Consider the following 26,636-nt stretch of genomic DNA (forward strand, 5'->3'; position numbering starts at 1 on the left):
TCATTTGTATATGTAATAAATTTAGAAAGTGCCTCTTTGTCCTACCCAAAGCGACAAACATTGTAGTGAAATGCAGCACGAAAGCATCGTGTTAGAAATTGTTACTAATCGACGACATTAGTTTCGGGTCAAATGTAATTTTAAACGATTATGCCACAGTTACGGAAAATGGTTCCTCCTTCCTACAATCAGCTTTCCATTCTAAAAACTACTACCTATCTTGAAGTGGCTGCGTCTTGAGTTGGAATCAACGATGTTACAAACACGGCAGCGTGCGACCATGTTTTAAGAACGCAAAGCAGATGCCGTGTGGTAGCATAATATTTGAATAAACATTTCCGAAATGAAGGTGAAAATGGTGAAAGTTTGAGTCCGTGTGATAATGGCAGCGATGATGGCATTACGAAATTGGCCACCGCGACACCTCGACGAGGCTTTCGAACGGGCAGAATGTGTTTATGCAGACAAGCAATCGAGCCCGAACGAAAGCGTTAAATTGGACGAGATAACTTAATTAGCCGCGGAAGAAAGAATATCCAACAACCGAGAGGATAAAATTGCCGCTGACGACAAGTGGCACAGACGGCAGCTGTAAGCGGATTTAACGCTTTAGAAAACTGCTAGATTGAGTTGATTGCAACTACTAGTTGGTACGACCGAGCGAAATTGTGAAAATATATTCTGAACATGCAAAATGTTGCATATTTAAATAGCTCTCATTATACAGAAAATAATGCATTAAGAATGCAAAGTATTCCCATTGTTTACTAGAGACAGTGTCATAAACGAGTTATACGAATTCCGGGGATTTCAATCTGCAAAATTCCTCTGCAGAATTCTTCATAGGTGACGCAAATGGGCCCTGTGAAAGGAATCATAGGATCTGTGAGAATTCTTACTATCCATTCGAAGTATATTTCCCACTCTGCATTGCTGTGTAGGTTGATTAGTGCTTAACTAAATCGTGGTTTTAGGTAATCGAAAAACTACTTATATCACTCAAACATGTCTAAAGTCAAGTTCACCGAAGACAACAGAAAAATAACAACTAACTCAGGGTTTCAATGCACCCAATTATTACCTTTTTGCCCAGTTAACCCAGTCATTACTACACTTCATAGTTGCTCTCTAACTACTGCATGGACCATGGTCAAAGTCAACAACGATGTTGTCAGGCTCGAACATTTTATCGATGATTCTGTTACACATTCCATACTTCCACGTTTGCAACAAAAAATAATACAGATCGGAAGCTGCAGGGTAAAATAAAACACGTCAGCACACCTGTGGCTTCATAGCGACCATCGTTCAAATGCTTCCATCAAATCAATGTACTCCTTCAGTACTAGAGCTGTCCGTCAAACATTTTTGTTTACAACAAAGTGCAGTCATTGAAAAAAATGGTTCCTCATTCTCCATCATCGTCATCATCAGATAGCGTCGTGCAGCACTTGGCCCCAGTTGACTGGTCGTAACCACCAGTGAGAGTGGCAAATAAGCATAAAAAAAACGAACGCTAACATGCTTCGCCGCCAACGTCTAATTATCGTTAACCCATCACCTTGCCGCCTGCGAGAAGCCCTGAGAACCATCCTGCACCTGTATTTTTGCTGTGCAAACCCAACCACGCTAGTCGCGTGATCGTAAATTCGAATGACAGTGACTGGACAGTTTCGAAGAACCAATTGTGGGGAAAAATCGTTTCGTCTATCCCTGTTAGCTCACGCTCCGTCTACTATGGATTCATGGTTGAAGTTGGTTCAAAAAATGGTTAAACACGTGGCTCATTACATCCGCTCTAGTCGTTTGTTTCTACTTATTGTTATACTACAATATATGATACCAAATATTTGGTATTCCTTTCAGCGGTATCTAAGATATTTACTTATATAAAAATAGTAACATTGTTTAACTTTTAATATTTGGGATTCTACCGAAAATTTTAATAAGTATACATTTCATTTCACTTAGTTGAACCCGTAACGACCAATTAAACTAAACGTTCAAAAACCAAACCCGTTTAATCTCGTTCAGATCGACAATTCATTGTCGACAACCAGCACTTCAGCCGGTTCAAACCAGAATTTCCATTCCAGCATAGACTTCAACCATGCTCTGCAAATTACCCATAATTAACATTATCGATGGTCATCGGAAGCGGCACCGTCGATCATCATCGACCGGCCACTAACTGACTGCGCTGCAGCTACTTCGGCACGACCGCCCAATACCGGGCTGTGACTGAGCAGCTCACATAGCAGTCGAGACGACGATTACGACTACCCACCGACCGGGTGTGCTTCCCCTTTCTTTGCATCAATAATTTACATTTATTTATAGAGCTTTTCCATCGATAGTTTTTTTTTCTGCGGCAGCATTTTTCCTCGTTCTCTCCGTAATCTTTTTCCCACACTTCTGGGGCAGAGTTTGAAGTGTTGAATAATTCAAAATTTGTCACGAGCCTGGTGTTACCCTCTGGCACGACAGGATAATGTATATGTAGACAGTGCAGCAGTTTGAACTACAGCGGCAAAGTTGAATCAACAGACCAAGTGCATTCTTGTTTGTTTTTGAGCAAAGTGATCTCTCGAAAAAAGTAAACTAAACAACATTGGTATGCATAACATCCAAATTGTACTTGAATAAGGGGGGAAACACATTTATAAATAGTCAATATCTTAGATTCTTAAAAACGAGACATAAAAAATATCAGCTTCAGCGTTCTGGTTTACTTTTCTGGGTAAATATTAACAAAAAAGTCTCTTGGAAACATCTTTTTTGTTTGAAACTCAATTATATTTTATATTAATTGACAAGATTTTGATCGAAAATTAATTTACTGATTACTTACATAACTTCATATGCTGGAATACCAGTACTTGCGTGATATCCAATACACCAGCAAAATTTCATTCCAATCCAAAATAGTCGAGACAAATCGTTTTGCTAGTTGAGCTGGAATTGCTCTAATGCTAAATACCCAACCGATGGCATTTATAGTATTAGTAACTTTCGATTAAACTTAATAAAACCCGATTTAATCCACCTAGTGGTGAAAGGAACCTTTGTTATACGGTCTTACTTGCTATTTGAGATAGAAACCGACACGTCTTCGGAGTATAATCCATCTATTGGTTAACGTTGTGTAGTGCGTTGGTTTACATAAAATTTTTGAAAATTGAATACGTTTACAAAATTTGAACAAAATATGACCACTTATAAATTTTGATAGATCCTTCTTTTATGAAATTGCTGAATAAGTAAATTGTTAATAATTTGAGTAAGTGCAAGTAAAAGTAGGTTGTAAGAGCAAATATTATTCTTTAACATATACATTGCGTAGTAAAGGTCTAGTTTATAGATTTTTGAACTATGCATAATTTCCTGTAATGCCTATTTGATTCACACCAATAAAGTTTTCTAGAATAAATTTCGTCAATTTTTATTAACCTTCGGTTACTCACGCTGTTGTATTTTGTATAACACGTGTAGGTTTTTGAACGCCATATTGTTATAAAGTTACAAATCGTTGTGTAACTAACGTATATTCTTCAATAAACTTGTTATGAGCAAAATGTCATAATTATTCAATGCATTAATGCTTTAAATTGTTGGGAAAATTGATCAGCATAAACTGACATCACAGAAATGAAGCAATCAGCATATGAGGTGTACCGGAATTGGCCTGGAATTTTCTCTCGTTTCTTCATATGGAAAAATGGTGTCTGTATGCATCAAAACAATCAGCAATAATGTTAAATGTTTAAAATGTATCCGTCTGTTGGTAGTCGAGTAATTCGGGGTCAAAATTAGGGTATTTTTTATAATCAAAGTTCTACAGTTCCTAAACAAGCAAACATAGAGGTATACTATATTCAGCAAAGTTGTGTATTTTTACTATTTGTGCAACTTTGTAATACATGAAAAAGTCATACAACAATTACGAAAAGAGCCAAAATAAAAAACTGATTTAGTGAAATAATTTAGTGAAAATATACAATAAATAATATTTTTCTAGCTTCGCTGAAGAGATAGGGGGTTACCGTCTTCAGCAAAATTTCTTGTAATAATATACTCTAAAACTTTGCAGAATACATCAATGTGTTATATTGAAACTGAAGAAAAATAATTTTTTTATTCCACTTTTAGGGGGATTAATCAAAATTTAAATTGCACCAGACGATAGAACTTTCAATTTCAAGAAACTCTTCCAAAGGTTCCATAAACCTAACACCAAGTTTTCCCAGTCAAAACTCTAGTGCGCATGTCTTTTTGGCTTTGGGCCATTGTGCGCGCGAATAACCCGTATTACAAAAGTTGGCGCGAGTGTTGGAGGGTTAATATCTTTTGATCGGCAAAACCAATTCTACTGAAATTTTGCAGATATATTTGCAGCATTAAAATCTCTAATTTGATGTCAAAATAATTCAAACTAGATAAATCATCTTAGATGAAATGGTTATAAATTATTATAAATTTTAATGTGTTGTATTCAATCGCTCGTAACTTTCAAATTGAACGTCCAATCAAAAAACAAATCAATAGTGATCTATTAGGCTATGTTACCTTTCAAATGAGACTAATAGCGCCTAAGTCGGTTTAGCCATCTCTAAGAAACAGGCGATAATTATTACCTTGTCAAAACAGGTTTTTTTAGGATAACTTTTAAACTACTTGTTTGTTTTCAAAAAAATTTACCCGAAAAATTTAGCGTTAACAAGAGCTTTCATTCGATACCAAGATCGTTGAAATCGGTCACTTGGTTCCGGAGAAAATCGTGTCACGTAATTTTCACGTTTTTACTTATAACTTTTAAACGAAATGTCGGACCTCGAACTAATTCAATAGTGATATACTAGGCAATAATACCTTTCAAACAAAAGTAATAGCGAACAAATCGGTTCAGCCATCTCCGAGAAACAGGCGATAGAAAAGTTGCGCCCCGCACATACATACACACATACACACACACACACACACACAGACATTGCTCAGTTCGTCGAACCCTGTCGATTGGTATTTGTGGCTCGGCCCTCCGGGCCTCGGATCAATTTCGTGTTTTTCGACCAATTCCTAAACCTTTGTTATAGTATAACAAAGGTAAAATCGATTTATGTTGCAAATCTCTATATTCGCATTATATTTCAAAACCATTGAAATTTATATTATCCTAGGGTAACCTAGGAGTTTACAATAAGATAACGAACGGCTTCAATATAAGAACTCTGGTGTAGGGTAAATTAGCCTATAGTGGACACTTTACCTCGGGTACAGTTTCGGCGTAGGATAGCGACCGGGTCCATTATAGGAATTCTAGGGTATTTTGCATGAAGACGGTCAACTAATGGCGACATATTTTGCCTTGTTTACCGTATAATAGATACTCACTTGTTGAAAATGTCGATTATACGGCATTGATCATTAAATGAATTTTATAAACTGAAATGTGTGTTATGCTTAGTACTTACTGTTTCATGTCGTATATCCTCAAAAATAAGAAGTACAAGCTGATGAACACCGAAACTGTACTCGAGAGTCCATTTTAGGGAAAGGGTCCCGTTTGGTAGCCCCCCGCATAAGTCACCTATGTCTAGTGTTGTTCGTTTCACTAGAGATATCGGCTCCCCAGGAACAATTCTAAAGCCACTTGGTTTTACTTGAACTTTATAAAGATTTTGTTGAAGGTTTGATCATTTCCTCTGGTTTTATTATTATTACGCAATGCCAAGATAATATGAGTCAAAACACACTTATGAAGCAAATTTATTGTGGTTGCTTATATTGCCACAATAAAACTAGTTGGCTGTGCCACACCTCTTATCATTCCTATCGTACCAATTTGCACGATAAAATTTAATGCGCATATGCTCCACAACTACGGAAACTTTATTTCTTTTTTGGTTATTGGAGAGGTTTTAAATCAAAGTGGCTCATTCACCTCTTACAGAAACTGTTTAGGGGCCATCCATAAAGTACCGAACGCTTATAGGGGGGAGGGGGCGGGGGGGGGGTTGACCTAATCGTAACGATTTGTGACGTAGGGGGGAGGGGGGTATAAAGTTATGTGACGTCACATGAAAAAAAATTCAAATAGAAAATTCATTCGGGGAACTATAAGGGTTTACGGAATATGCTGTACACCACTGAAGAGTTCCTTGAGTACCATCCTGCCTAAAAGATTTTTACAACCGCAAATAGCAGTCGCACAAACTCCTGAGGGGCTACGGGGTGCTACCAGAGACCAATGGCAATGTTTCGCCTTGATATTCGTACTGAACTCAATCGATGAACATAAGCTCATACCGAAGTTCCACAGCTAGTTTTAAGATTCGGCCGTCCCTCACTCAAAAGCTCCCTGAAGGATAGAGTTTGTGCCACTTGCGGATTAAATTTCGCATCTAAGGTAATGTTGTATGATTGCAAAAATACACAAAATGACAAAATCCGTCAGAAAAGTTCTTCCAAGACGTGCTGTTGCAAGGCGTCAGCAGGAAATCCTGATTCTTTCAAGATTTTCCACGAAAATTTTCCTTTTTTTATTTGCTAGTTCTGTTTTGTTATTTGATGGATTAATTGAAGTGAATTATATTGATAGGTTGAAAAAAAAAGTTGGAATGTATATTCAATTATTTTGTTGTGAGGGGGGGGGGGCTTAGCCGTGACGTGACGTACTTTATTAGGGGGGGGGTCATGAATGTGTAACAAAATGTGACAAAGGGAGAAGGGGGGGTTGATTTTCGTCAAAATTTGCGTGACGTACTAAATGGATGTCGCCTTAAAAATTTATTATTATTTATTCTATCGGATATTGCTCTATGGTCACTATAAACCAAATCGATAAGGATGATTCGACAGTAAAACTTTAACTTTTCTTCTCACGGCAATTTATTTTCAAGTTAATGAAGTAGGTTGATGATTAACCTTCTCTGGCATGCAACAAAGTTATGCGATGGCTGTCAAGCAGCGAAAATCAAAATCGGTTTTAGTGTTGCTTTCAGCAGAGCAGCGTGATTAGACTACTTGAGCTTATAACCTGATTCTTAAAGATGTTATAAAAACCTTTTGAAATGTGGGCCCTTTGGTCGGAAGGCAGTTTTATAGTGGTCGTCAAGAAGTTCTGGTGAACCTCATAGATTTATTGGCGTTTTTATGAAATTGGTCATGAAAACCACAAGAGCAACACAATATAACTTAGCGTAGCTTCCCAGGCAGCACACCTTCATCGCTTTTAGTTACTGCAACCAGTGAACAGAAATAGTAATAGGGGCCCATTTCGTAAGTCACGTCTCAGTCACTACGAGTTGTGACACAATTGAGTACGGGGAAAATGGGCTGCATAGCGGCATAATGCAGCACCAAAATCAAACAAGCTCACTCGTCATTCGTTGACGGTTGAGTCAATACCCAAGTAACACACAAAACAAGTTCTTCAAAGAAAGTAGTCGTTTAAGGGTACTATTAACGTACTTTGAAAACATGTGTCGTTATTATTAAGGTTTTGAAATGTTTTGTGATAACATGAATTTATTTGACAGCTCATATCAAATGAATAATGTTTGTTTTTGTCAACATGTCAACACAAAGTTTTTATTATATCTCCATTACTAAATCTCAACTACTGGAAGAACAAGTTGTAGGTTATGCTATAATAACGTTTTAAAATGGAATGAAATAACCTGATACATACTTCTTTCAATTGTTGTTTGATTAGACTTCAATTTTTTGCGCTTTTCTGGTAATAGAGAAGTTCTGATGTATGTAATGTTATACTATTCTATAACAAGCTGTGTTGCTTGGGTAACTTTTTAGCGGTCTACTTAGTCGATTTACGCGACAAAATCGTGTCATGTGTGACTTATATAATACCAAAAGTAGAATAGTCGAGCAAAGAGACACTTGCCGCGACTTACAGACTTACGCGACTCGGTCCTGGGCTACTGTTCGCTAATTCGTTGCGCGTCTCGACACTCGCAGGTCAGTTTTAACCTGGCCGAGTCATCTAGAACGTTGGGCGCCTGTTTTTCCGGTTCCGGTGAGGTACTTGAAGAGATTTGACGCACATTTCACTGAGCAGTCATGAGGAATCCTTGCGACGTCACCGGCCCACAGCAGCCGTGAGACTTTTCCCAGGTGTACGATGGGAATCTCTCCAAGTAGTGCCTTCAGCTCGTGGTTCATATCCCTGCGCCACTCTCTGCTTATCGTTTGTACTCCGCCAAAAATAATACGCAACACTTCTCGTTCGAATACGGCAAGCGCGTGTATGCCTTGCACAAGCACAGTTTTACAGGCTCGACTCCACAAAGGACTACCGGTTTGATTTGCGTTGATCGAAACTTCTGGCGGTGAGAAAAGTAGGTCCGAATTCCATCTCGGCACATACATCGTAGAATCTCCTTACTCGTTTTATTTTTGGCGGTGACCAAAGATTCTAAATACATTAAATCAAAGCCAAGCAAAGCCATGGGTGTAAACTTCCTTAAGAACTTGACCTTTCTTTATCAACAGACTTCGCAGCCGGTTATTAGAGTACAGGAAAATTACGAGGCTAGTGCAAAGATCCTATTGACTCTGTAGCGGCGTCGATATAGCGTTTAACTTCACCCGGTTTATCTAGTCATCTTCTAGTGATCTGTTGTCATGATGGGCTAAAGCAAGGTTCGGCCAAAAGACCACATCTTTATACGATACTTTTTGATGGAGGCGGTAACTTCCGGTAGGTACTTCGTACTGTATTTTCGAATATCCTCGCCACCATAATCCCCGAACGAAAGATCAACGGTTGGAACATTCTCTTTTCTCTGATCGTCAGCCACAGAAGGAGCTTCTCCGGAACGTTGGCGCGGAAGATGTGCTTGACTTCATCGCTTACCTTCTTAGTGGGGACGTAAAGTACTCAGTCCACTTCCAGTCGTTGCCGTCCAGCGTTTAGTAGTTTTCGTCTCCCATCATAACCACAACATCGTGCTTCGCCGGAAAGATGTTTTTCGCCATCACCTTCAGCCTTCTTCTAGGTGACTGCCTGCTACTCAGACAAGGTCAGTCTCGACTAACGCTTCCACATAAAAATATCCATTTTGGGCAAGTACTTCTTCACCGTTTGACCAGTTGCTCAGTCAGGCCCAAGGCGCGTTACGGTCGAACTTCACTATCGGACGGCCGGAACCAGGCTTTCAACGCTTTCGCCTCTCTCGCAGGATCACCACAACCAACAAAATCATCGGATATATGCAGCACATCTTTCGGATATTCCTCGGGACAAAATAGCTGTTCAAAGGTTCCAGAATGTTTCCTGGGCGATGCTATGGGGATGTTTCTCCAAAAATTCAAAAATTTAAAGGTTCAATTTCTGTTCATTGAACGTGGCGACTGCTTCTAAAAAAATTTAGCACCGTCTCACCAGGCGAATGCTTCAAAGGCTTGGTGTGATGATAATTTTCCAGATTTTATATTTTCGAAAGAGTGGCCTGCCTCTTCATCTGATTTGGACCCTCTCGACTTCTATGCATACTTTCAAGTAACGCTTGCAGAAGATTTGAAATGAAATGCCTAAGCATATTATGCGTGCCAGTTGTAACGGTTTTCAACAACGATTGCGACTGGTAATTAAAGCAAAGGGAGAAAGAATTCAATTGGACTAATTGAAGGCAAATGACACGAAACGAAATACGCTTAAAATTAAAATTTATACCCGAGTCTTATTTTTTCTGTGACTATTTACACCCTGTACATTGAATTCACGTAAATAGTACGGAAAAAGTTGGATGGAAAATATTCACATAACGTTTCCCGTAATTTCGACGAGAAATTTCTTGTGAATGTAAAATAGTTTTGGCATTGGTGTTTTTTATCACTTAATTTTACCTACAAAGTTTGAATATGTCATTCCGGATTAAATTTATAGTTTCGTATTAGAACATAAAACAACACTGCAACAGTTAAATTTCTAATTGATTGGCAGGCTGGTCCTTAGCTGATTGATGGTGATATATAACAACACTAATATCTCTATAACAAACGTTAGACTAATATCTCTGTTCAACAGACATTTGACTTCAATAAATGACGGCAATTAACAGTGTTATTTTAGCGACGTGACGCGAGTAGTCGTTACCGAGCAAAGAAACTGCAATTATACACTAATCGCGGCTTACCCATGAGAATAAAAGACCTAGGGTGAGACAGAGGATTTTGAATCTAATGTTTGGACAACAGTTCATTTTAATGTATTATGCGCTATGCGATATGCACCAAGAACTAAAGTGACTATTGTGCCGGACACTCGCGCTGGTCTAATGAAAGTAATTAAATTGATTAATTAGCTGAATCCGATTTACTTTTGATTGATTTATTGATTGATTGACTTCGTATATTAGTTGCTTGATCAGTCTTTATGGTCTATGCAACATCGAAAAAACCATTTCTATCTGATGAGGCTTTAGTGTTCTCTGAAACTTGGTTTCAAGTATAGCTTCGAGTTTTATTAAATTCATAATTTTTATTACTGTTCTTTTTCATTATATATTCTGTTGAAATTTAAACTGTTTCAACCTGAGTAATAAGTTGCTGATACTAAACATGCTTGAAATCGAAGAAACGTTATGACGTAAACGTAATATCAAAACAATTATAAAATAATAAAATTCATCCCATATTTTCCAATGGATACCTTCTTCCGACATCCGGCTATTGAATAATGTAAGCGACGAAATTCTACGACTCGTCACCGAGAAGCTTTAATTAATCGATTTACATGCATTGCAGTGATCATATCCAGTGTAGCGCAAGAACGGTTGTTGGCAAAGACCCAACACGCCGCCGCCGTCGAAAACATTTGCCACATCAGCTGATTTGTAATTCCTGCTGCGTGTTTGCCCTAAGTCGTACGAAAGTCCCTTGACGGGAAGGCGGCTGTTTCCTTTTGCAAAAAGTCAAGCAGGGTTGTTCTATATGGAGGGATGATGATCTGACAATCAATGAAGAGCGTATTGAAAAACTAAATTTTAATTAGTTAGTTATTTGATGTTTTCAGAAGGATTTTGGCCAAATTGTGTATAATCTCCTTGAATGTTATACTTAGATCAGCTTTCATCTATATTTTGGTCAGGTTGCTCGATTCATTTTCCCTTGGTAAACTCTTTTGTTTGACGATGTCATCATAAATACTATTGAAAATATTTTGTAAGTCAATAAGCGGCTATAAAGTTTGTTTGAGCAAAAACTCTACAGGATTCAAAATATTATATTAAATCCTAATTTGTACGTAAACCATAAAATATAATTTTATAAAAATATGATAATGAATATGAATATGAATAATGAAAACAACAGGCTGTCATGATTGATATGATACAGCAGACGCACAAATGAGTATGTAAAGTACAACGAAAATGAAATAAAAAAGAATTTACAAATTGACACAATTTCACACAACCCTGCATTCAATGAAGTTCTTTGAAAGAATTCGCTTATGCCAATGGCAAGGTTTGAGGACCACGCTTTGGCATCGGCTATGACGTAGGAAGGAGATTTTTGGCACCGTTCTGTCGCTGGGTAAACCCGTTCGGTAACTTTCCATGTTCGGAACCACATAGGCACAGTTACTACCAGATCGGTGTGGAAGTTGTATCGCACAGAACCAAAGGAACCAAAAAAGCTGGAAACGCTCTGGCCGCTTGGTTTTACCAAACAAAGCTGATTGAATTTCAAATGCGTCTGGATTTTCATTCGGCACTGAGAAGGCTAGTCATAATCCTCCTTGGAAGTTCGGCATCAGAAACAGGTGCTTAGCGCTGTTTAGTACAATGCTCGAACGGAACCAAACAGATTCAGCATTCATGATTCACGTTGTGATGAGCGATTCTTATTTGATGAAAGTGCAATGCAAGTTTTATTAAATAATTAAGTATGTTAACCTTTGTGACGCTTTCATATAAAACTCTTGTAACGGTTCCATACAATATTATTTTTAAATTATTATTTTAAAAAGCAAATAAAAGTAATCGCAGTAAAATATAATGAACCCAAAATTGATTGAGGGCTATATAGGCCAATCGGCTTATCGTATATTAAGTATGTTTTGAACGTCATTTCTGCATCAAAATGTTGACCAAAACTCCACTTTCTGAGGAGAGATAGCCGTTACTTCCTTTAGGTATCAAGCAGAAAATAGAAGTGCATATCGGATTCAAATGTTAATAAAATATTTTGCTTAAGCACTGCGCTACACCTCTGTACGTTATCATAACGCAAGTTGGAAACGGCGGAAACGGCGTACTCTTCCTATTTTCATTAGGTTGCGTGTCCGAAAAGAAGACTAGAGGAAATTTAGCTATGATCTTTTAAAGCCTTAAGGATAGGCACGTTTAAGTGCACCTGCTAATTTTGATGCATATCTAGCACGTCTCTGTAAGCATTTGGCGAAAGCAATTTTCCATGATTATAAAGATGTTTTCAACTACCGATCGTGACTGCACCAGCGGAAGCGAGGCGGGCAAATCACAGTAACTCTAACCTCCCAACCTTTGCTGTTCAGTCGGAGCTGACCGCAAGATTAATATCCTACGATAAACCAGCAATTTCCTGAGCGAACGAACGATTATATGGTAGCAACTTTCTCGATGACCTAATCACCATAATTGCATGTTTGTGTGGAGTGAAACACATCCATTAGATAAAGATTTGTAGTTGAGCCTGTGGTAATTGAGCTATTGTTTTTGCTAATGAAATTTTCCAGGAAAAGCTGCTTTGTAAACTGGAGGAAAGTGAACTAGAACCGCCTACATCGCAGGAAGATGAATGCGTTATCTGCATCAATGCTCGGGCTACCATGCAGACCTCCCCCTGTGGCCACCGCGTGGTTTGTAGACGTTGCTTCGTCAAGACGATTCAGAGCGCGGTGGCTCAGCGACTTCTACCGTTGCGATGCGTTATCTGTCGGTAAGTATGCGGTTTATTATAATTGATATGGAACAAAGGTTCATTTTATTCGAATTTTTAGAGCTCGAATTAATCGTTTGACATCCGGGTCTACTTCCTGGCGGCTGCAAGGATCTGCTAGTAGCTATTCAGTGGGCAGTAAAAGCTGGAGCGTTCCAGGGTCAGCCAGTTCGTATAGCGTCGACGACCCGCGAGTAACCCAATCTGCCAGCCTCTACTCGATGAGCTCCGGCTCATCATGTATGTCGGGCATTTCCAACATTTCCAGCTGCTCAGGTACTTCCGCCATGTCTTCCTCATCTTCAAACAGTGGCATCGGGGAGCAGCATCATTCTCATCATCATCATCACCTTCATGCACAATCTAGCCCAGGACCACACGCGCATCACAAACACAGCAACGGTACATGTTCCACCGGTTGCCTAGGAGCAATTCCACGCAATCCGACCTACCAGCATTACTACAAGAAAGGACAATATTATTCTAAGGTTTGAAAAACGCTCTATCGTAGATGGATTTCAATGTAGTCTATTTTACTCGCAGAATCGTATTCCGGAGATGCCAAATCGCTTGCCACCAATAATCGAATTTAAGAGTCCAACCAGGCACCGCACGCCATCACCTGCAAATCCGGGGGCAAGATTCAAGTAAGTCAGAAGTTTTTCTGTATCAAAAGAAAAGTTGCAGTTCCATAATTTAACAATTTCATGCTGTCATAAATTCTAATAAGGCCATTACAAATATTTTATAAAGTTTTTGTTTTTCCGGTGTTCGGCCACTGAACAAAAAAAACAAAGTGAATTTTTTAATCGAGCAAAAAAAAACATGGATTGTAAGAATTTTTATTTAAGGTTTAAACGTGAAAACCGAATCTATTCTTGCTTATAATATATACGTTATTATTTTCTTTGCAAAAATATACGAAAAAAGACAAAAAAGAAGGAAAATTTTTTTGGACAATTTTCGGAAATTCCATTGTTCGAATTTCCATTTCTGTTTCGTTAGGAGCGTTAATTCAACTCGGAGACTCGTTTTTCGAGTTTTTCAGACTGTAGAGTCCACAGACAATTGATTTTATAAAAAGAAATTTGACTCATATCCTACAAATTATTTTTTTGCCCCCCGATTTTTCAAGCCAATTTCCAAGGGGGGGTGACAAAAACTTTAAATATGATTTGCAATGGCCTAATTACACAATCTAAAACAAGAAACAGATTCAAACAAGGCGTCTTGCGGTGAGCACAATCAACCATCCAAGAACAAGTAACTAAAAATGTAAATGATCTTGTACTTGATCGAAGGAATTAACGAAATAATAATTTTCGACATAATGGCGACTTCTTAATACTGAAGTTTTTGGAGCATCTTAGTAGAATACGAAACCTGAAATTAAAGAAAAAAAGAAAACTTTTTCCAAATTAAATTCTACTGTTTATGTTTATTCTCGATAGCTACGTATTTCGCCTACGACTTGCAGGCTTCATCAGTGTCTTCGAAAGTTCGAAAATAGACACTGATGAAACCTGCAAGTCGTAGGCGAAATGCGTATCTGTCGAGAATAAGTTTTCTTCTTTTCTTTAATTTCAGGCTTCTTAATAAGTCTTAGCCTAGGACTTTTCCAGGCTCAACTTCTTCTAGCCTTTACCCTGTAGGACTTCAAGCAAAATTGTATGCAAGAGTCAATGACAAGCAAACTGTCTATCGCTATTTTACCAACAATTTCTTGTTTTGTCCTTATCTCTGACTGTACGCAGTCGAACGTAAAACTCAGGTTTTGGGAAGTGGAGAAGCGTATGGTGCGCGAAGAATGATCAATTGGATGAACTAGGAAACTTCAATATATAGACTAAAAATATATCGCGTGGTGCAATGGCAGGTGGGATTTCAAACCTCAGTCTCTCAGTTAGTACCCGAAGGCTTTTTGCGTTAAGCTACCGCCGTTCCCGCTCAAAAAAATAAAAGTAATAACCATAACACTGAACTGTTTTCTTTGTTGCAGATACTACACGCAGCCAGGAAAGCCAGCCAACCCAGTGGTCGAGTCGATACCGCTGTTGAGCATCGAGAAACCTTCCAAACCGGGACCCTCGAAGTTGAGTCTGAACAGTAAGATTGCTCCAACCGCTTCCAAGTCGCCAATCAACAAAACCAACATGGCCACCGGTAAGCCGGTCACCACCTCACTGATCACAGCCATTGGGACACCACCCAGAACACGAGTTATTTCCGCGGGCATTACACCTTCCAACAGTCAATCCAGCAACGTTTGCAAGGGCGCCAGCAATAATGGTAGCAGTAGTAGTCATAATAGTGGCGGTACACACAGTGGCAATAATAGCAACAGTAGTAAAACAAGCAGTAGTAATGTAAACACCAAGCAAGATGAAAAATATGACAATAAAAAGAACGAAACGATCGAAAAGAAGAAAAAAGAAGAGAAACTCAAGCTCAAAGCAGAAAAGGAAGCTCGAAAGGTAGGTGACATGTAGGTGGCAGCAAAATGTTAAATCAACTAAGATTTTCCTATCTCCGCTAGGAGGAGAAACGCATCGCTAAGGAAGAGGAAAAACTGGCAAAAATGCTAGCTAAAGAGGAGAAAAAACGCGGAAAGAAAGAAGCTAAAGAGCTACTAATAGTAAACGAGGGTGGAAGCCGGAAATAGGACAACTTCAGCTGGAGGACGTTTTTCACAAGAAGTTAGTGCGGAGGAAAAACTGCCGAAAATCGTCCGTGAAGCTAAACACTGCATTCAGTCAATAACACGAGTTGAGATATGGACAGCGTCAGTGTAAATCACTAAAAAACCGTGTAATATTATCCGATAATGCTCTTAGGTTGTACATTCATCCCAATCCTTCATAAATCGAATGTTATTGCATTGTTGATTAAACTCACAAAGTAGAATTCCACCGCAATTTAAAATTTTAAACGGTCGTGTGCCAGAACAAATTTGTTTTGGCCGTGCAAATTGCACTCGCGATAGGATTTTATATCATGCATATGATAAAAGAATAACATATCAGACAATTCGCGGCTTCCTATCTAAGTATTTACATATATCCACTGCAAGTGGTCCATTTGTAGAAAAGTTTTTAGTATTTTTTTTTATCAAAATCCAAAAAAAACAATCAACGCGGCCAATCATTACTCATTGTTCATATGTCGTGAGAAACTACAAACTATTACTGCAAAACTTATGCACACATTATTCCTATTTTTCAAACATTTGCATCTGCAGTTTTCGCAGCGTACCTACGGTATTAATATTAACCGAAATGGAGCTTTCTTAAAGATTCGTTTGTTTGATTAGGCTCGGATGTGGAAACTTAGAGGAGCCGTGTTTTACTATTTATTAGCAAATTATTAGCTATCTATTGTAAATTTTCAAATGAGTCGTGAATATTTACCTTCATACGAAAACACTCACAAATCGAGTAAAGACAGGCTAAAAGTAAATTTGGGCGCATAGAAAAACCTATAACTCGGGACTGGAGTGCCGTAGAAAAACCCATAAATGACTGAATTGCAGTAGATATTTTTATTCAGCTTTATGCGACTGAATCAGCATGTTTCTTCCACTTTGAGCGCATTTTTTAGCACTGTTGACGGTTCCCCCGCTTAGCTGAAGTCGTTGTTTGACAATTGACTTATTCGACAGAAACTTATGCGCTGACGGTGGTGGTCTTTGGTACCAGCCGTTGACAGTTTGCTTGAAGAATCGGAAAAAAGTTCACTTTTTTAATTTTCTTAGTGTAGTGAAACAATGTACAAGTGAAATTATTATTGCAAAATGTAAGAAAATTGTGTACTTTATTTTTGGTATATACTTTGTCAATGGATTGTTTACGGCATATACGAGAAAATAATGTTTTTGTATATTTGTGCAACAAAAGGCAAGTTATATACCGTGGACCGGTTCGTTTGACCGTTTTTAATCTGAACACTTTTTAATTTGAACCCCGTTGGTTTGCACGACGTGCACATTAAAAATGGTTAAAACGTCATACTCAATATGACATCATTTGCTTATGCAGACAATACTCATAAGCACGATTTATTTGTGCTGATCTAGCGTGTTTAATCTGTTCCACATTGCGTTTTCCCAACGATTATGGTAGAAATCCGATCCGAGAATGAATATTCGCTTCTTGCAACTGCCTACTGAATCAAACCACCAAAACAATAACAAAGAGCAGAGCAGCCAGTTCACACAAGTTACAGCATATTTAGGGTTACCAGTTGTTCAAATTAAAAACTAACCCCGTTAGTTTGCATGAGGAATCGTTCAAACGAACGGGGGTCCACTGTATTACGTTAAATTATAAAAATGGACGTGCTCAAGTGGAAACCAACTTGTTTTTTGGTGAAATTACCAGAAACCAGGCTATTACAAGCAAGATACAGGATAACCAAATAGAACATTCATATTTTCATGCAGTGCCGGAGCAACATGGTTCGCTAGGACTGACAGATGTTCAAATCTCCAGAACTTTGACATGAGCCAATACAAAACAAACATAAAGATTCTGCAAAGTAGAAAAACATTCCAATAATGTGCAAAACCGATTAAGGATCATCTGCTGTGTTCGACTAGTTAAATAGCCACACCAACTTTTAAAGTATTCTTCAAATTTATGCTATTTCAATTCACTATTTTAAAAGTGTTTTTAAAATACCTTGCAAATTTCTTACAAAACCTGATGAAAATTTATTGAAGTTTTCAATCGAAAACTAGTTAAAAATTAAATTTACTGAAATTTTTTTGAGAAATATACCGCATCTGACGTTTGTTTTCGTTTTTATCACCATCGCAGCAGGCAGCGCCACGGCGGCAGTTTTTACTCCAATAGGTCAATTGCCGAAAATTTTTCAATGGGTCGAAACTCCGGACAATTTGGAGGGCTCATCTATTTTGGCACGTAATCGACATCGTTAGCTGCGCCCCACTCTAGCACCACTTTAGAATAGTCTAAATCAGGCCAGAATATAACGTTACCCTTATGTTTACGAATTAATGCCAAAATACGTTTCTTCAAGCATTCTTTCATGTATAAACTTAGTGTCGTGGTTGAGGAAGTGATGAAAGGCTCAGTCTTCAGTCCACAGCCACATATTCCTTGCCAGATCATGGCCTTCTTTGCGAATTCATCAACAAACACGAGCTTATACTTGCCTGCCAAATCGCCACACCCAGTTGCAATGTAAAATTTTTGACCGGGAAGTTGTTTGAAATCCATTTTCACGTAGGTTTCGTCGTTCATTAAAATACATCCGTTGAATCTCATCTAAACTTGTTCGTACAAACGCCTAGCACGCTTCTGGGCAACTGCTTCAGGCGACGATTCGAATGTTTACTGGCACTGTAAGACCTACAGCCTTCTCGATCGAAGATATTCTGCGTGGTTTGATAGTTTGCATCGTACCTTCTAAGCATATCCCGAATGGAGATGCCCGGATTGGACTTACGCACCTCAATATCTCCCGCCTCAGCCTTCGGTCCCTAATTCCGGATTTTTTTAACAATTCTTTGCCGCCTTTCCATACATAGGTTCTCCTTATAACCTTTTAGAACATTTCCTGTTCTGCTCCGCAGCGTGGTGAAATATTTTGACGAAACTTGCACCAGTTGTTCTTCATAAACACGTAAATACAGATATGTCAAATGGTTCCAGTCCCTACCACAAGGGGCGTGCCTGTTATGCACGATGGGCGTCCAAATTTAGCCAGACTTTATTGAGAATTACAGAGACTTTAGATTACAGAGGCGACAAGACACTCAAAATCCGCTAAAGTTTGAAGCATAGCGGAGAGTACCATCACAAATAAAGCTAACTCTCCGTTTTGATTCAAAATTTAGCGGTTTTTGAGTGCCTCCTCGCCTCTGTAATCTATAGTTTCTGTATCCCGAATCAAGGAAATGTCCGATCGGCACCAAATTTTGTCTAAAATTAAAAAAGCAGAAAACTTATCCACTTTGATTCTACTATGTATATTTTATTCACGACAGATACGTATTTCGCCTACGAAGCCTGCAAGGCTTCCTCATTGTCTGTTTTCGAACTTCGCTCCAAAAACTTCAACCAAATTTTGGATTGTTGCTTTCTGACCGAAAACGAACAATCTGGCAAAATTTGGTTCAAATCCGGGAAGGTCGATTATCACGTTTAAACTTTTTCTCGGTCACTAGACGTGTAATGACCCTTATGCATTTCGTTTTGTTGGTAAAAAGTATCCGTAAAAGTAAATAACTCGGAACCAGTCCCGGCGTAGTGGTTAGCATTCACGGCTCTCACACCGAGGACCCGGGATGAAATCCCAACCCCGCAGAAGTCACGAATGACCCAAGCTGGTTAAAGTGATTATAATCTACCAAAAAAAGAAAATATTGCTGATTGCAAGCCACTTTGTCCAATCAATAAGTACGTAATCTCTCATAAAAATGCTATTTTGGCCTAAATCGTCTCGGTCTCTTCGGCGCACTTATTGCTTGGAATGTAACGAAAAAGTGCGCCGAACATACCGAAACGATTTAATGCAGGATCGCTCCTTACGAGCGATTTCACACTTTGAATGGTACAATTTTCCTTGCAATCAGCAATAACTCAAGTGGTAAATGATCTGGATAATACACCCATGGATTTTATTCAAGAATCTGCGCCTTTGGTACGTGCAGAGAAAAAATTAACAACAGCTGGTTAATCGCATAATTTATTCGCCTGCTAACCTGCTACACCACAGAACAACCATGTAACGCTCGTTCGCTAGTAACGCTTAACGTTCTCTGTTACGGGTATTACTCAACAGCGGCAATTGATAGAAGGTTGAGATTAAGTTGGAGGTTGAAGGTTAAAATAACCCTGTAGGTTGAAACCTCATAAACTCAACATTTAAGTACGTATAGTTTACAGTTGCAAAGATGCAGAAGCCGTGAGTTCTGTATTATGAAATTTTAAATAGACAGAGCTACAGCAAAACTTGGTACATAGCTTTTACTTAAATTCTAAGTTGTAAGCGACGAGCTTATCACTGAGAATCTGAGATTATGGAATACTTGGCATCTTCGACTCGACAAACTCAAAAATGATTAATTAGAAAAGCAAACTCATTAAAGGTAAGTTCACGAGGAAAATATATATTGAAACTGCATTCGATTTCATACCTAATTTAATCATTTGAAAAACATTTGTAAAATGTTAACAATTGAACTCTAGCAATACATTAAATTCAGTCTGAATTAACTGTTATTTTTGTTTTTTACACTAAGAAAAACCATTACACAAATCCATTAATTACGTATAAAAGATTAAAATATTACCAATTATTTTCGAGCGTCTTAGCAGAATTCACTAATAAACTACAATGAGTCTACCTGTATAGGTCGGATTTAGCTAAAATTTGGTTGAAACTACTTAAAATGCCCTTAAAGTGTACAAACTTAAATTTTGAGTAAAAAGTTTAAATGAGCTACTGTAGCTACTTGCTACCGATAATTGAATTATTCTCTGTGACAAATAACCACCCTACTGGCATGTGTATAACGATCTGCAATGAGTGACAGCGTCAGGTTGTCCCGGGCTCAAAATTTGACAGAGAGTCCAAATCAGACTGCTGGCAGTTGAGTGAAACGTAGTGGTGGAGTGCTATTTCATTTTCGCACACACGAGATCTTGGCGACGAAAAGATGGTTGCCTGCCGATGGAGTACAAGTAACGCATAGTCCATACTCCCTACTACCTACCAATTTTTTGGTTGAAAAACTACTCAAAATCTGAGTTTTTACACTTTAAGGGCCTTTAGAGTAGTTTTAACCAAGTTTTAGCTAAATCCGATCAATTCACAGGTAAACTTATTTAAGAGTGAGGAAATTTGGAGCAATTTTCATTCCCTTCGGCACACCTTACATCGATTTTACAGGTACGCATATTTCGGTTGTAGTAGGAGTAAATGGAAATTACTCCAAACTTTCTACATTAAAATTGGTTATCGCAAAATTTGACTCTTCACGAAAATCATTAAAAAATAGTGCCGCTGTGATATTTTATCTTTTCCAAAGCAACTATATTTATAAGAAAGAAATCATAAACCCGGCAATATAAAGATATCGTACGAAATAAAGGTTGAAGCATATAATTGCAGCATTTGAGTGAAATATAGACGCTCAAAATAAAAATGAATGTAAATTGTTACTAACTTATTGATAAATTGTCACTAAATCACACATGTATGTAAGAATTAAAATAACTCAGCAGTTACAAATGCGATTAACTTGTAGATGAATAGGCAATAAGTGAATTACAAATGTTACATTTCTTCGTAAGAAAGTATATTCGGTACTCGACCACTCGAAGAATCGCGTCCCAAGTGAGCAATAAATTGAAGCACCTTAGTCTAAATCACGTACATAAATCATTGTACAGTGGCAGAACAGGAATCATGATCTAAGAGATGTTTTACTTCAGTCACACACAAGATGAAAATAGTTGCCAAAAATTTACCGTGTACGCATGAGAAGGGTTTGTTGTTCAACGTAGTCATTTCGGACAGTCCTTCGCTTGTGATTGTAATTTTTCGTAAAGATTCTGTCCAAAAACTGTACCAATTTCAAGAAAATGTTACAAATTACCTTTATTTAATTTGTTTTTGTTAAAATATTTTGATTCTCATCTGAAATGAACCGAGAGAAAGTGGTGAATTTACCATAAGATTAAAGCTCGAGTCATTTAATATCTGGACGCACTGTTTATTTTACTGCAGTGTTCCTGGTGGTCGGTTCTAGAATATTTTGTTAGCAGTTTGTTTTGAAATGTTTCCCTTTTTATTGCTGAAAAGTTAATACACGGTTAATAATAATAATAAATAAAAGAAGTTATAATTGATGTAGAGTGACTATATACAAAGTGGCGATATGTCATCCCAAATGTAATTTTCTTTCTCTTTCCTGCTTACGGGTTGGATAGGTCGTCTACTCGATTGGAATGACGCTGACAGTTAAAATTGTCGTTCCAATTTTGACATTGTGGCCACTCTAACTTGATGGATGCCGCGAACAGACAATTAATTTTGGACACCCACTTCCAACATCTGACATGGCCAAGTTAATGAATCGCAAAGTTGTTGAAATTGGTTAAATCGACCATGTGCAGTGCTCTTAAACCTTTTTGTGAGCAGCATGCTATCGATCTGCAGGATCAGCGTCGTAGTGGAACTAAGGATCTAGAGCTGCATTTGAAGGTGTTGAGCTTGAGAACGATTAAGGCAAACCGATTAGGGGATTATGATTTCGCCAAGAAATTCAATGCCAGTCAAAGCACCGTTAGAAGGAAATGTCTGCGAAAAAGATTTTAATCTTTTCGTGCCAGTAAAAAACCAAACAGGATATTGAAGAAAAATCCAATGGCCAAAAGATGTTCCCGAAAATTGTACAATAAGGTTATTACAAAGTACGAAGGATGCATTCTCATGGATGAAGCTTCCCGGACAAAAGTTTGATTATCACTGCTCGAGGGATTGACCAGTTCAAATTCATTTTTGCCGATAAATTGATAAGGAAGCTTATGATTTGGCCGGATATTGTAGCGACTACGGATATTATAAGGACTACGAATTCCAAAATGTATAGACGGTAGTAACGTATGCGTTCGTATATTGAAACACCTGTAAAGTTTTAGCCTGATTTAGCTAGCTGTTACTACAACTGAGAAGTACTACAGTGATATCGTGACTACACGGTGGATTTCATCGAAAAGGATATCAATCCACTCAACTGCCCTCAATTCTGCCTAATTGAGAAATATTGGACAATTGTCAAACGTTCAAGATATCCTCAAACTAAAACCGGAAAAATATTTTTCCTTTAAAGGGCAGTAAATGACCTTTATTTTGAGTACTCAACATAATTATTCAATTAGCATGGCTCCAATATAGAACTGTTTTTTGTTTGCGTCCAGATATTAAATGACTCAAGCTTTACTAACCCAAATGATATGTTTCATTATTGTTCATTTCACCCACAATGCATCATTCGATGCTGATGGTATCATGTCATACTAATAAACGAAAGCAAATTAAAAAAGACCTTGATCTGCTAATAACGCAAGGGCCTTATTCGGTCTATAACATAAAACCCCAGAGCCACAATGGCAACTAGCAAATGAACTAGGTTTAGCAACTCGCCGCCAGGTGCAACTCAATATTGTGTTCAAGTATGGTTCAGTAAAATACTTGAATAAAATCAAACTATCAAGGCTTAAAGTTGGAACCATAAAGAATAAACTCACGCGGGCACCAGCTAGTCATTTTCTAGATTGCATAAGGACACTCTTTCTAAAGTGGAATCAGCGGCAAAATCTATAAAACTACAATAGCGATAACAAAAGAGTCAACAATTTACAAACTCTTGGATGTAAACACCCAAGACAGCTCTAAACGTTTTTCAATAATTTATTATTATTTCAATCCAATCACAATGTTAAGAACTTTTGAAAATGCAAAGGTGCTACAGGCCCAAACAATCGTGGTCAATTTGAAAAAACAGTAACATCCATTACCTCCCTGTAAAGCGATAAATTATGAACAGACAACATACAAGCCCATCCTAGTAAAATAGATAAAGGTTGCTAATCTTTCCAAGATATAAATGATTTTAATCCGATAGAGAAAGTTAAAGTTTTAACAATGTTCCAGCGTTTGTATCAAAACGGATTCTGACAAATTTGAATATTTTTTATATCTTACTTCGTCGTCTAGGGCTTCTAGAACGAGATGATCAAACACTAGTGTAAAACGCAAATATAAAACTTGAACGTTCACGGCAAACACTCATTTGTTTTTATAATATAGACTGGATGATGTTAGTGATTGTTAAATGTTTCTAATACAATGTAAACTAAACATAGGTACATAGTAGAGACACATTGGCTAACATAAAATGTTATCAAATAAATGAAAGATGTTAACGCTAAACCACTTCCTTCATTTCATGTCAGTTGCTCACTCCTGAATAAGTTTATTCCTAAACAGGTAGTATATATACAACGTCGAAACGCTATGCAGAGCAAGTTAGATCACCTCACCTCCACTATGGTAGTGAACACTGACAATTCCACCAACTTCACAGTAGCGGGACAACAAGTTGATCAGGTAGACGCCTTTCAATATCTTGGTAGCCAAACAACGCCCGATGGTGGTACCAAGACTGATATAGCCACACGGATCAGGAAGGCCAGGGGTGCCTTTGCAGGTCTGCGAAACATTTGGCGCTCAAACCAGATCACTCTACGTACGAAAACCCGAATCTTTAATTCAAACGTTAAATCCGTACTACTGTATGCCTGCGAAACGTGGTGCGTCTCAGCGGAGACAACGCAAAAACTGCAGGTATTCATTAACCGGTGCCTGCGATACGTCATTCGTGCCTGGTGGCCTGATAATTGGATATCCAATGAGGAACTCCATCGTCGGTGTCATCAACGGCCGATAGCCACAGAAATTCGTGAACGTAGGTGGAAGTGGATCGGACACACCTTGAGGAAAGGAGCGAACGAGGTTTGCAGAGAAGCACTCGACTGGAATCCACTAGGACAGCGTAGAAGAGGCAGACCCAGAGGCTCATGGCGACGGAGCTTAGCCAACGACATCCGGGCTGTAGACGAGAACCTGTCCTGGCGACAGGTAAAAGCCATGGCGGGCAACCGTCAGCAGTGGAGATCTCTGATTTCATCCCTTTGTTCTGCCGGACCGGCGGACATGGACACATAAGTAAGTAAGTAAGGTAGTATATATTGATTGAAACTTAACATCACCTTAAAGTGTACAAGCTAAGATTCTGAAACACCAATTCTCGTTTGGCCATAACGCGGAATATAGAGTTTCGCAGAATACCATTTCGCGAAAAACCTTACGCGGGATGTACCATTTCACAGAAAATCTTTTCGTAGAAAGTACCATTTCGCAGGGGTGACCCAACTGACGGAAAGTAATAGAGGTCAGTATTTGTATTTCATTTGTATAGGAGCCCCCCACTATTGAAGGGGGAGGGGATATAATTCCCCTCCTAAAGAGGGGAGACGTTTCAATTGACCATAGAAAAAAACATGCCTATAAAAACACCCACATGCTAAATTTGGTTTCATTTGCTTGATTACTTCTCGAGTTATGAGGAAATTTGTATTTTAATTGTATGGGAGCCCCCCCCCCCCTCGTAAAAAGGGAGAGGGGTCCTAATTCATCATAGAAAAAATTCATGCCTCCAAAATCACCCACATGCCAAATATGGTTCCATTTGATTAATTAGTTCTCGAGTTATGAAGAAATTTGTATTTCATTTGTATAGGAGCCCCCCCCCCCCCTCCTTAAGCGGGGAGAGGTTTCAATTCACCATAGAAAACATTTTTGTCTCCAAAAACACCCACATGTCATATTTTGTTCCATCTGCTTGATTAGTTCTTGAGTTATGAGGAAATTTGTATTTCATTTGTATGGGAGCCCCCCCTCTTAAAGGGGAGAGGGGTCATTATTCCCCTCCTAAAGAGGGGAGGGGTCTCAATTCACCATAGAAAAAAAAATTGCCTACAAAAACACCCACATGCTAAATTTGGTTCCATTTGCTTGATTAATTCTCGAGTTATGAGGAAATTTGTATTTCATTTGTATGGAAGCCTTCCCTCCTAAAAAGAAAGAAGGGTCCCAATTCATCATAGAAAAAATTCATGCCTCCAAAATCACCCACATGTCAAATTTGGTTCCATTTGCTTGATTAGTTCTCGAGTTATGAGAACATTTGTATTTCATTTGTACACACTTAGATTTTTTCACCGAGCACGGTAAAATAAATTGCCGAGATCCCAACAGCTGAGATCTCGGTGAAAATCTCGGTAAAACATTGAAACACCGAGATCTTGGAAATCCAAAACATCAAACAACTGTCAAACTTTACCGACAATCTCGGTATTATTTTTCCAAGATATCCGGTAATCAATACTGAAACTCGGCTAAAATTGCCGTATATTCGTAAAGCGTAAGCGACCCAAACTGTCAAATTTTAACGAGATTTTCTGTAAAACACTAGCTGAAAATGCCGAAATACGGTATTAATATGCTGAAAACTCGGTATTTTTAATAAGTTTATGAAAATCAATAAAATTTTGAATAAAACCATAAAACTATCATAATTAACCAATATGCGCATTTTTTTATTTTAAAAAATTATTGTTTAACAGTTTAACAATGTAATAGTATAGTTAATAGTATAAACTATTGAAATATAATGGCAAAGTTAATAGGTAGAACGAGCAAATTTTTCACCTGTACAGTGGACCCCCGTTCGTTTGAACGATTCCTCATGCAAACTAACGGGGTTACTTTTTAATTTGAACAACTGGTAACCCGAAATATGCTGAAACCTGTGTGAACTGGCCGCCCTGATCTTTGTTATTGTTTTGGTGGTTTGTTTTAGTTGGCAGTTGCAAGTGTGAATATTGCATTTTCCGATCGGATTTCTCTCTTAATCGTTAGGAAAACGAAATGTGAAACCGATTAAACACGCTAGGTCAGTACAAACGAATCGAACAAATGATGTCATGTTGAGAATGACATTTGAACCATTTTTAATTTGCACGACGTGCAAACCAACAGGGTTCAAATTAAAAAGTGTTCAGATTAAAAATGGTCAAACGAACGGGGGTCCACGGTAGTGGTTG

At 38.2% G+C, this 26,636-nt stretch overlaps 1 protein-coding gene across 1 annotated transcript in view; it reads left to right on the forward strand.

The window, feature by feature from the left end:
• The window catches only part of LOC128738801 (zinc finger CCCH domain-containing protein 18), an 81,425-nt gene extending 65,824 nt beyond the window's left edge, over positions 1-15,601 (forward strand). The window contains exons 2-6 of the mRNA XM_053834202.1: positions 12,737-12,939; positions 13,001-13,427; positions 13,483-13,586; positions 14,939-15,413; positions 15,476-15,601. Coding sequence (XP_053690177.1) covers positions 12,737-12,939; positions 13,001-13,427; positions 13,483-13,586; positions 14,939-15,413; positions 15,476-15,601 — 1,335 coding nt within the window. The remainder of the gene's footprint in view (positions 1-12,736; positions 12,940-13,000; positions 13,428-13,482; positions 13,587-14,938; positions 15,414-15,475) is intronic.
• The last annotated feature ends 11,035 nt before the right edge of the window (positions 15,602-26,636 follow it).

The sequence above is a fragment of the Sabethes cyaneus genome, chromosome 2 (assembly GCF_943734655.1).
Source record: "Sabethes cyaneus chromosome 2, idSabCyanKW18_F2, whole genome shotgun sequence".
Lineage (NCBI taxonomy): Eukaryota > Metazoa > Arthropoda > Insecta > Diptera > Culicidae > Sabethes > Sabethes cyaneus.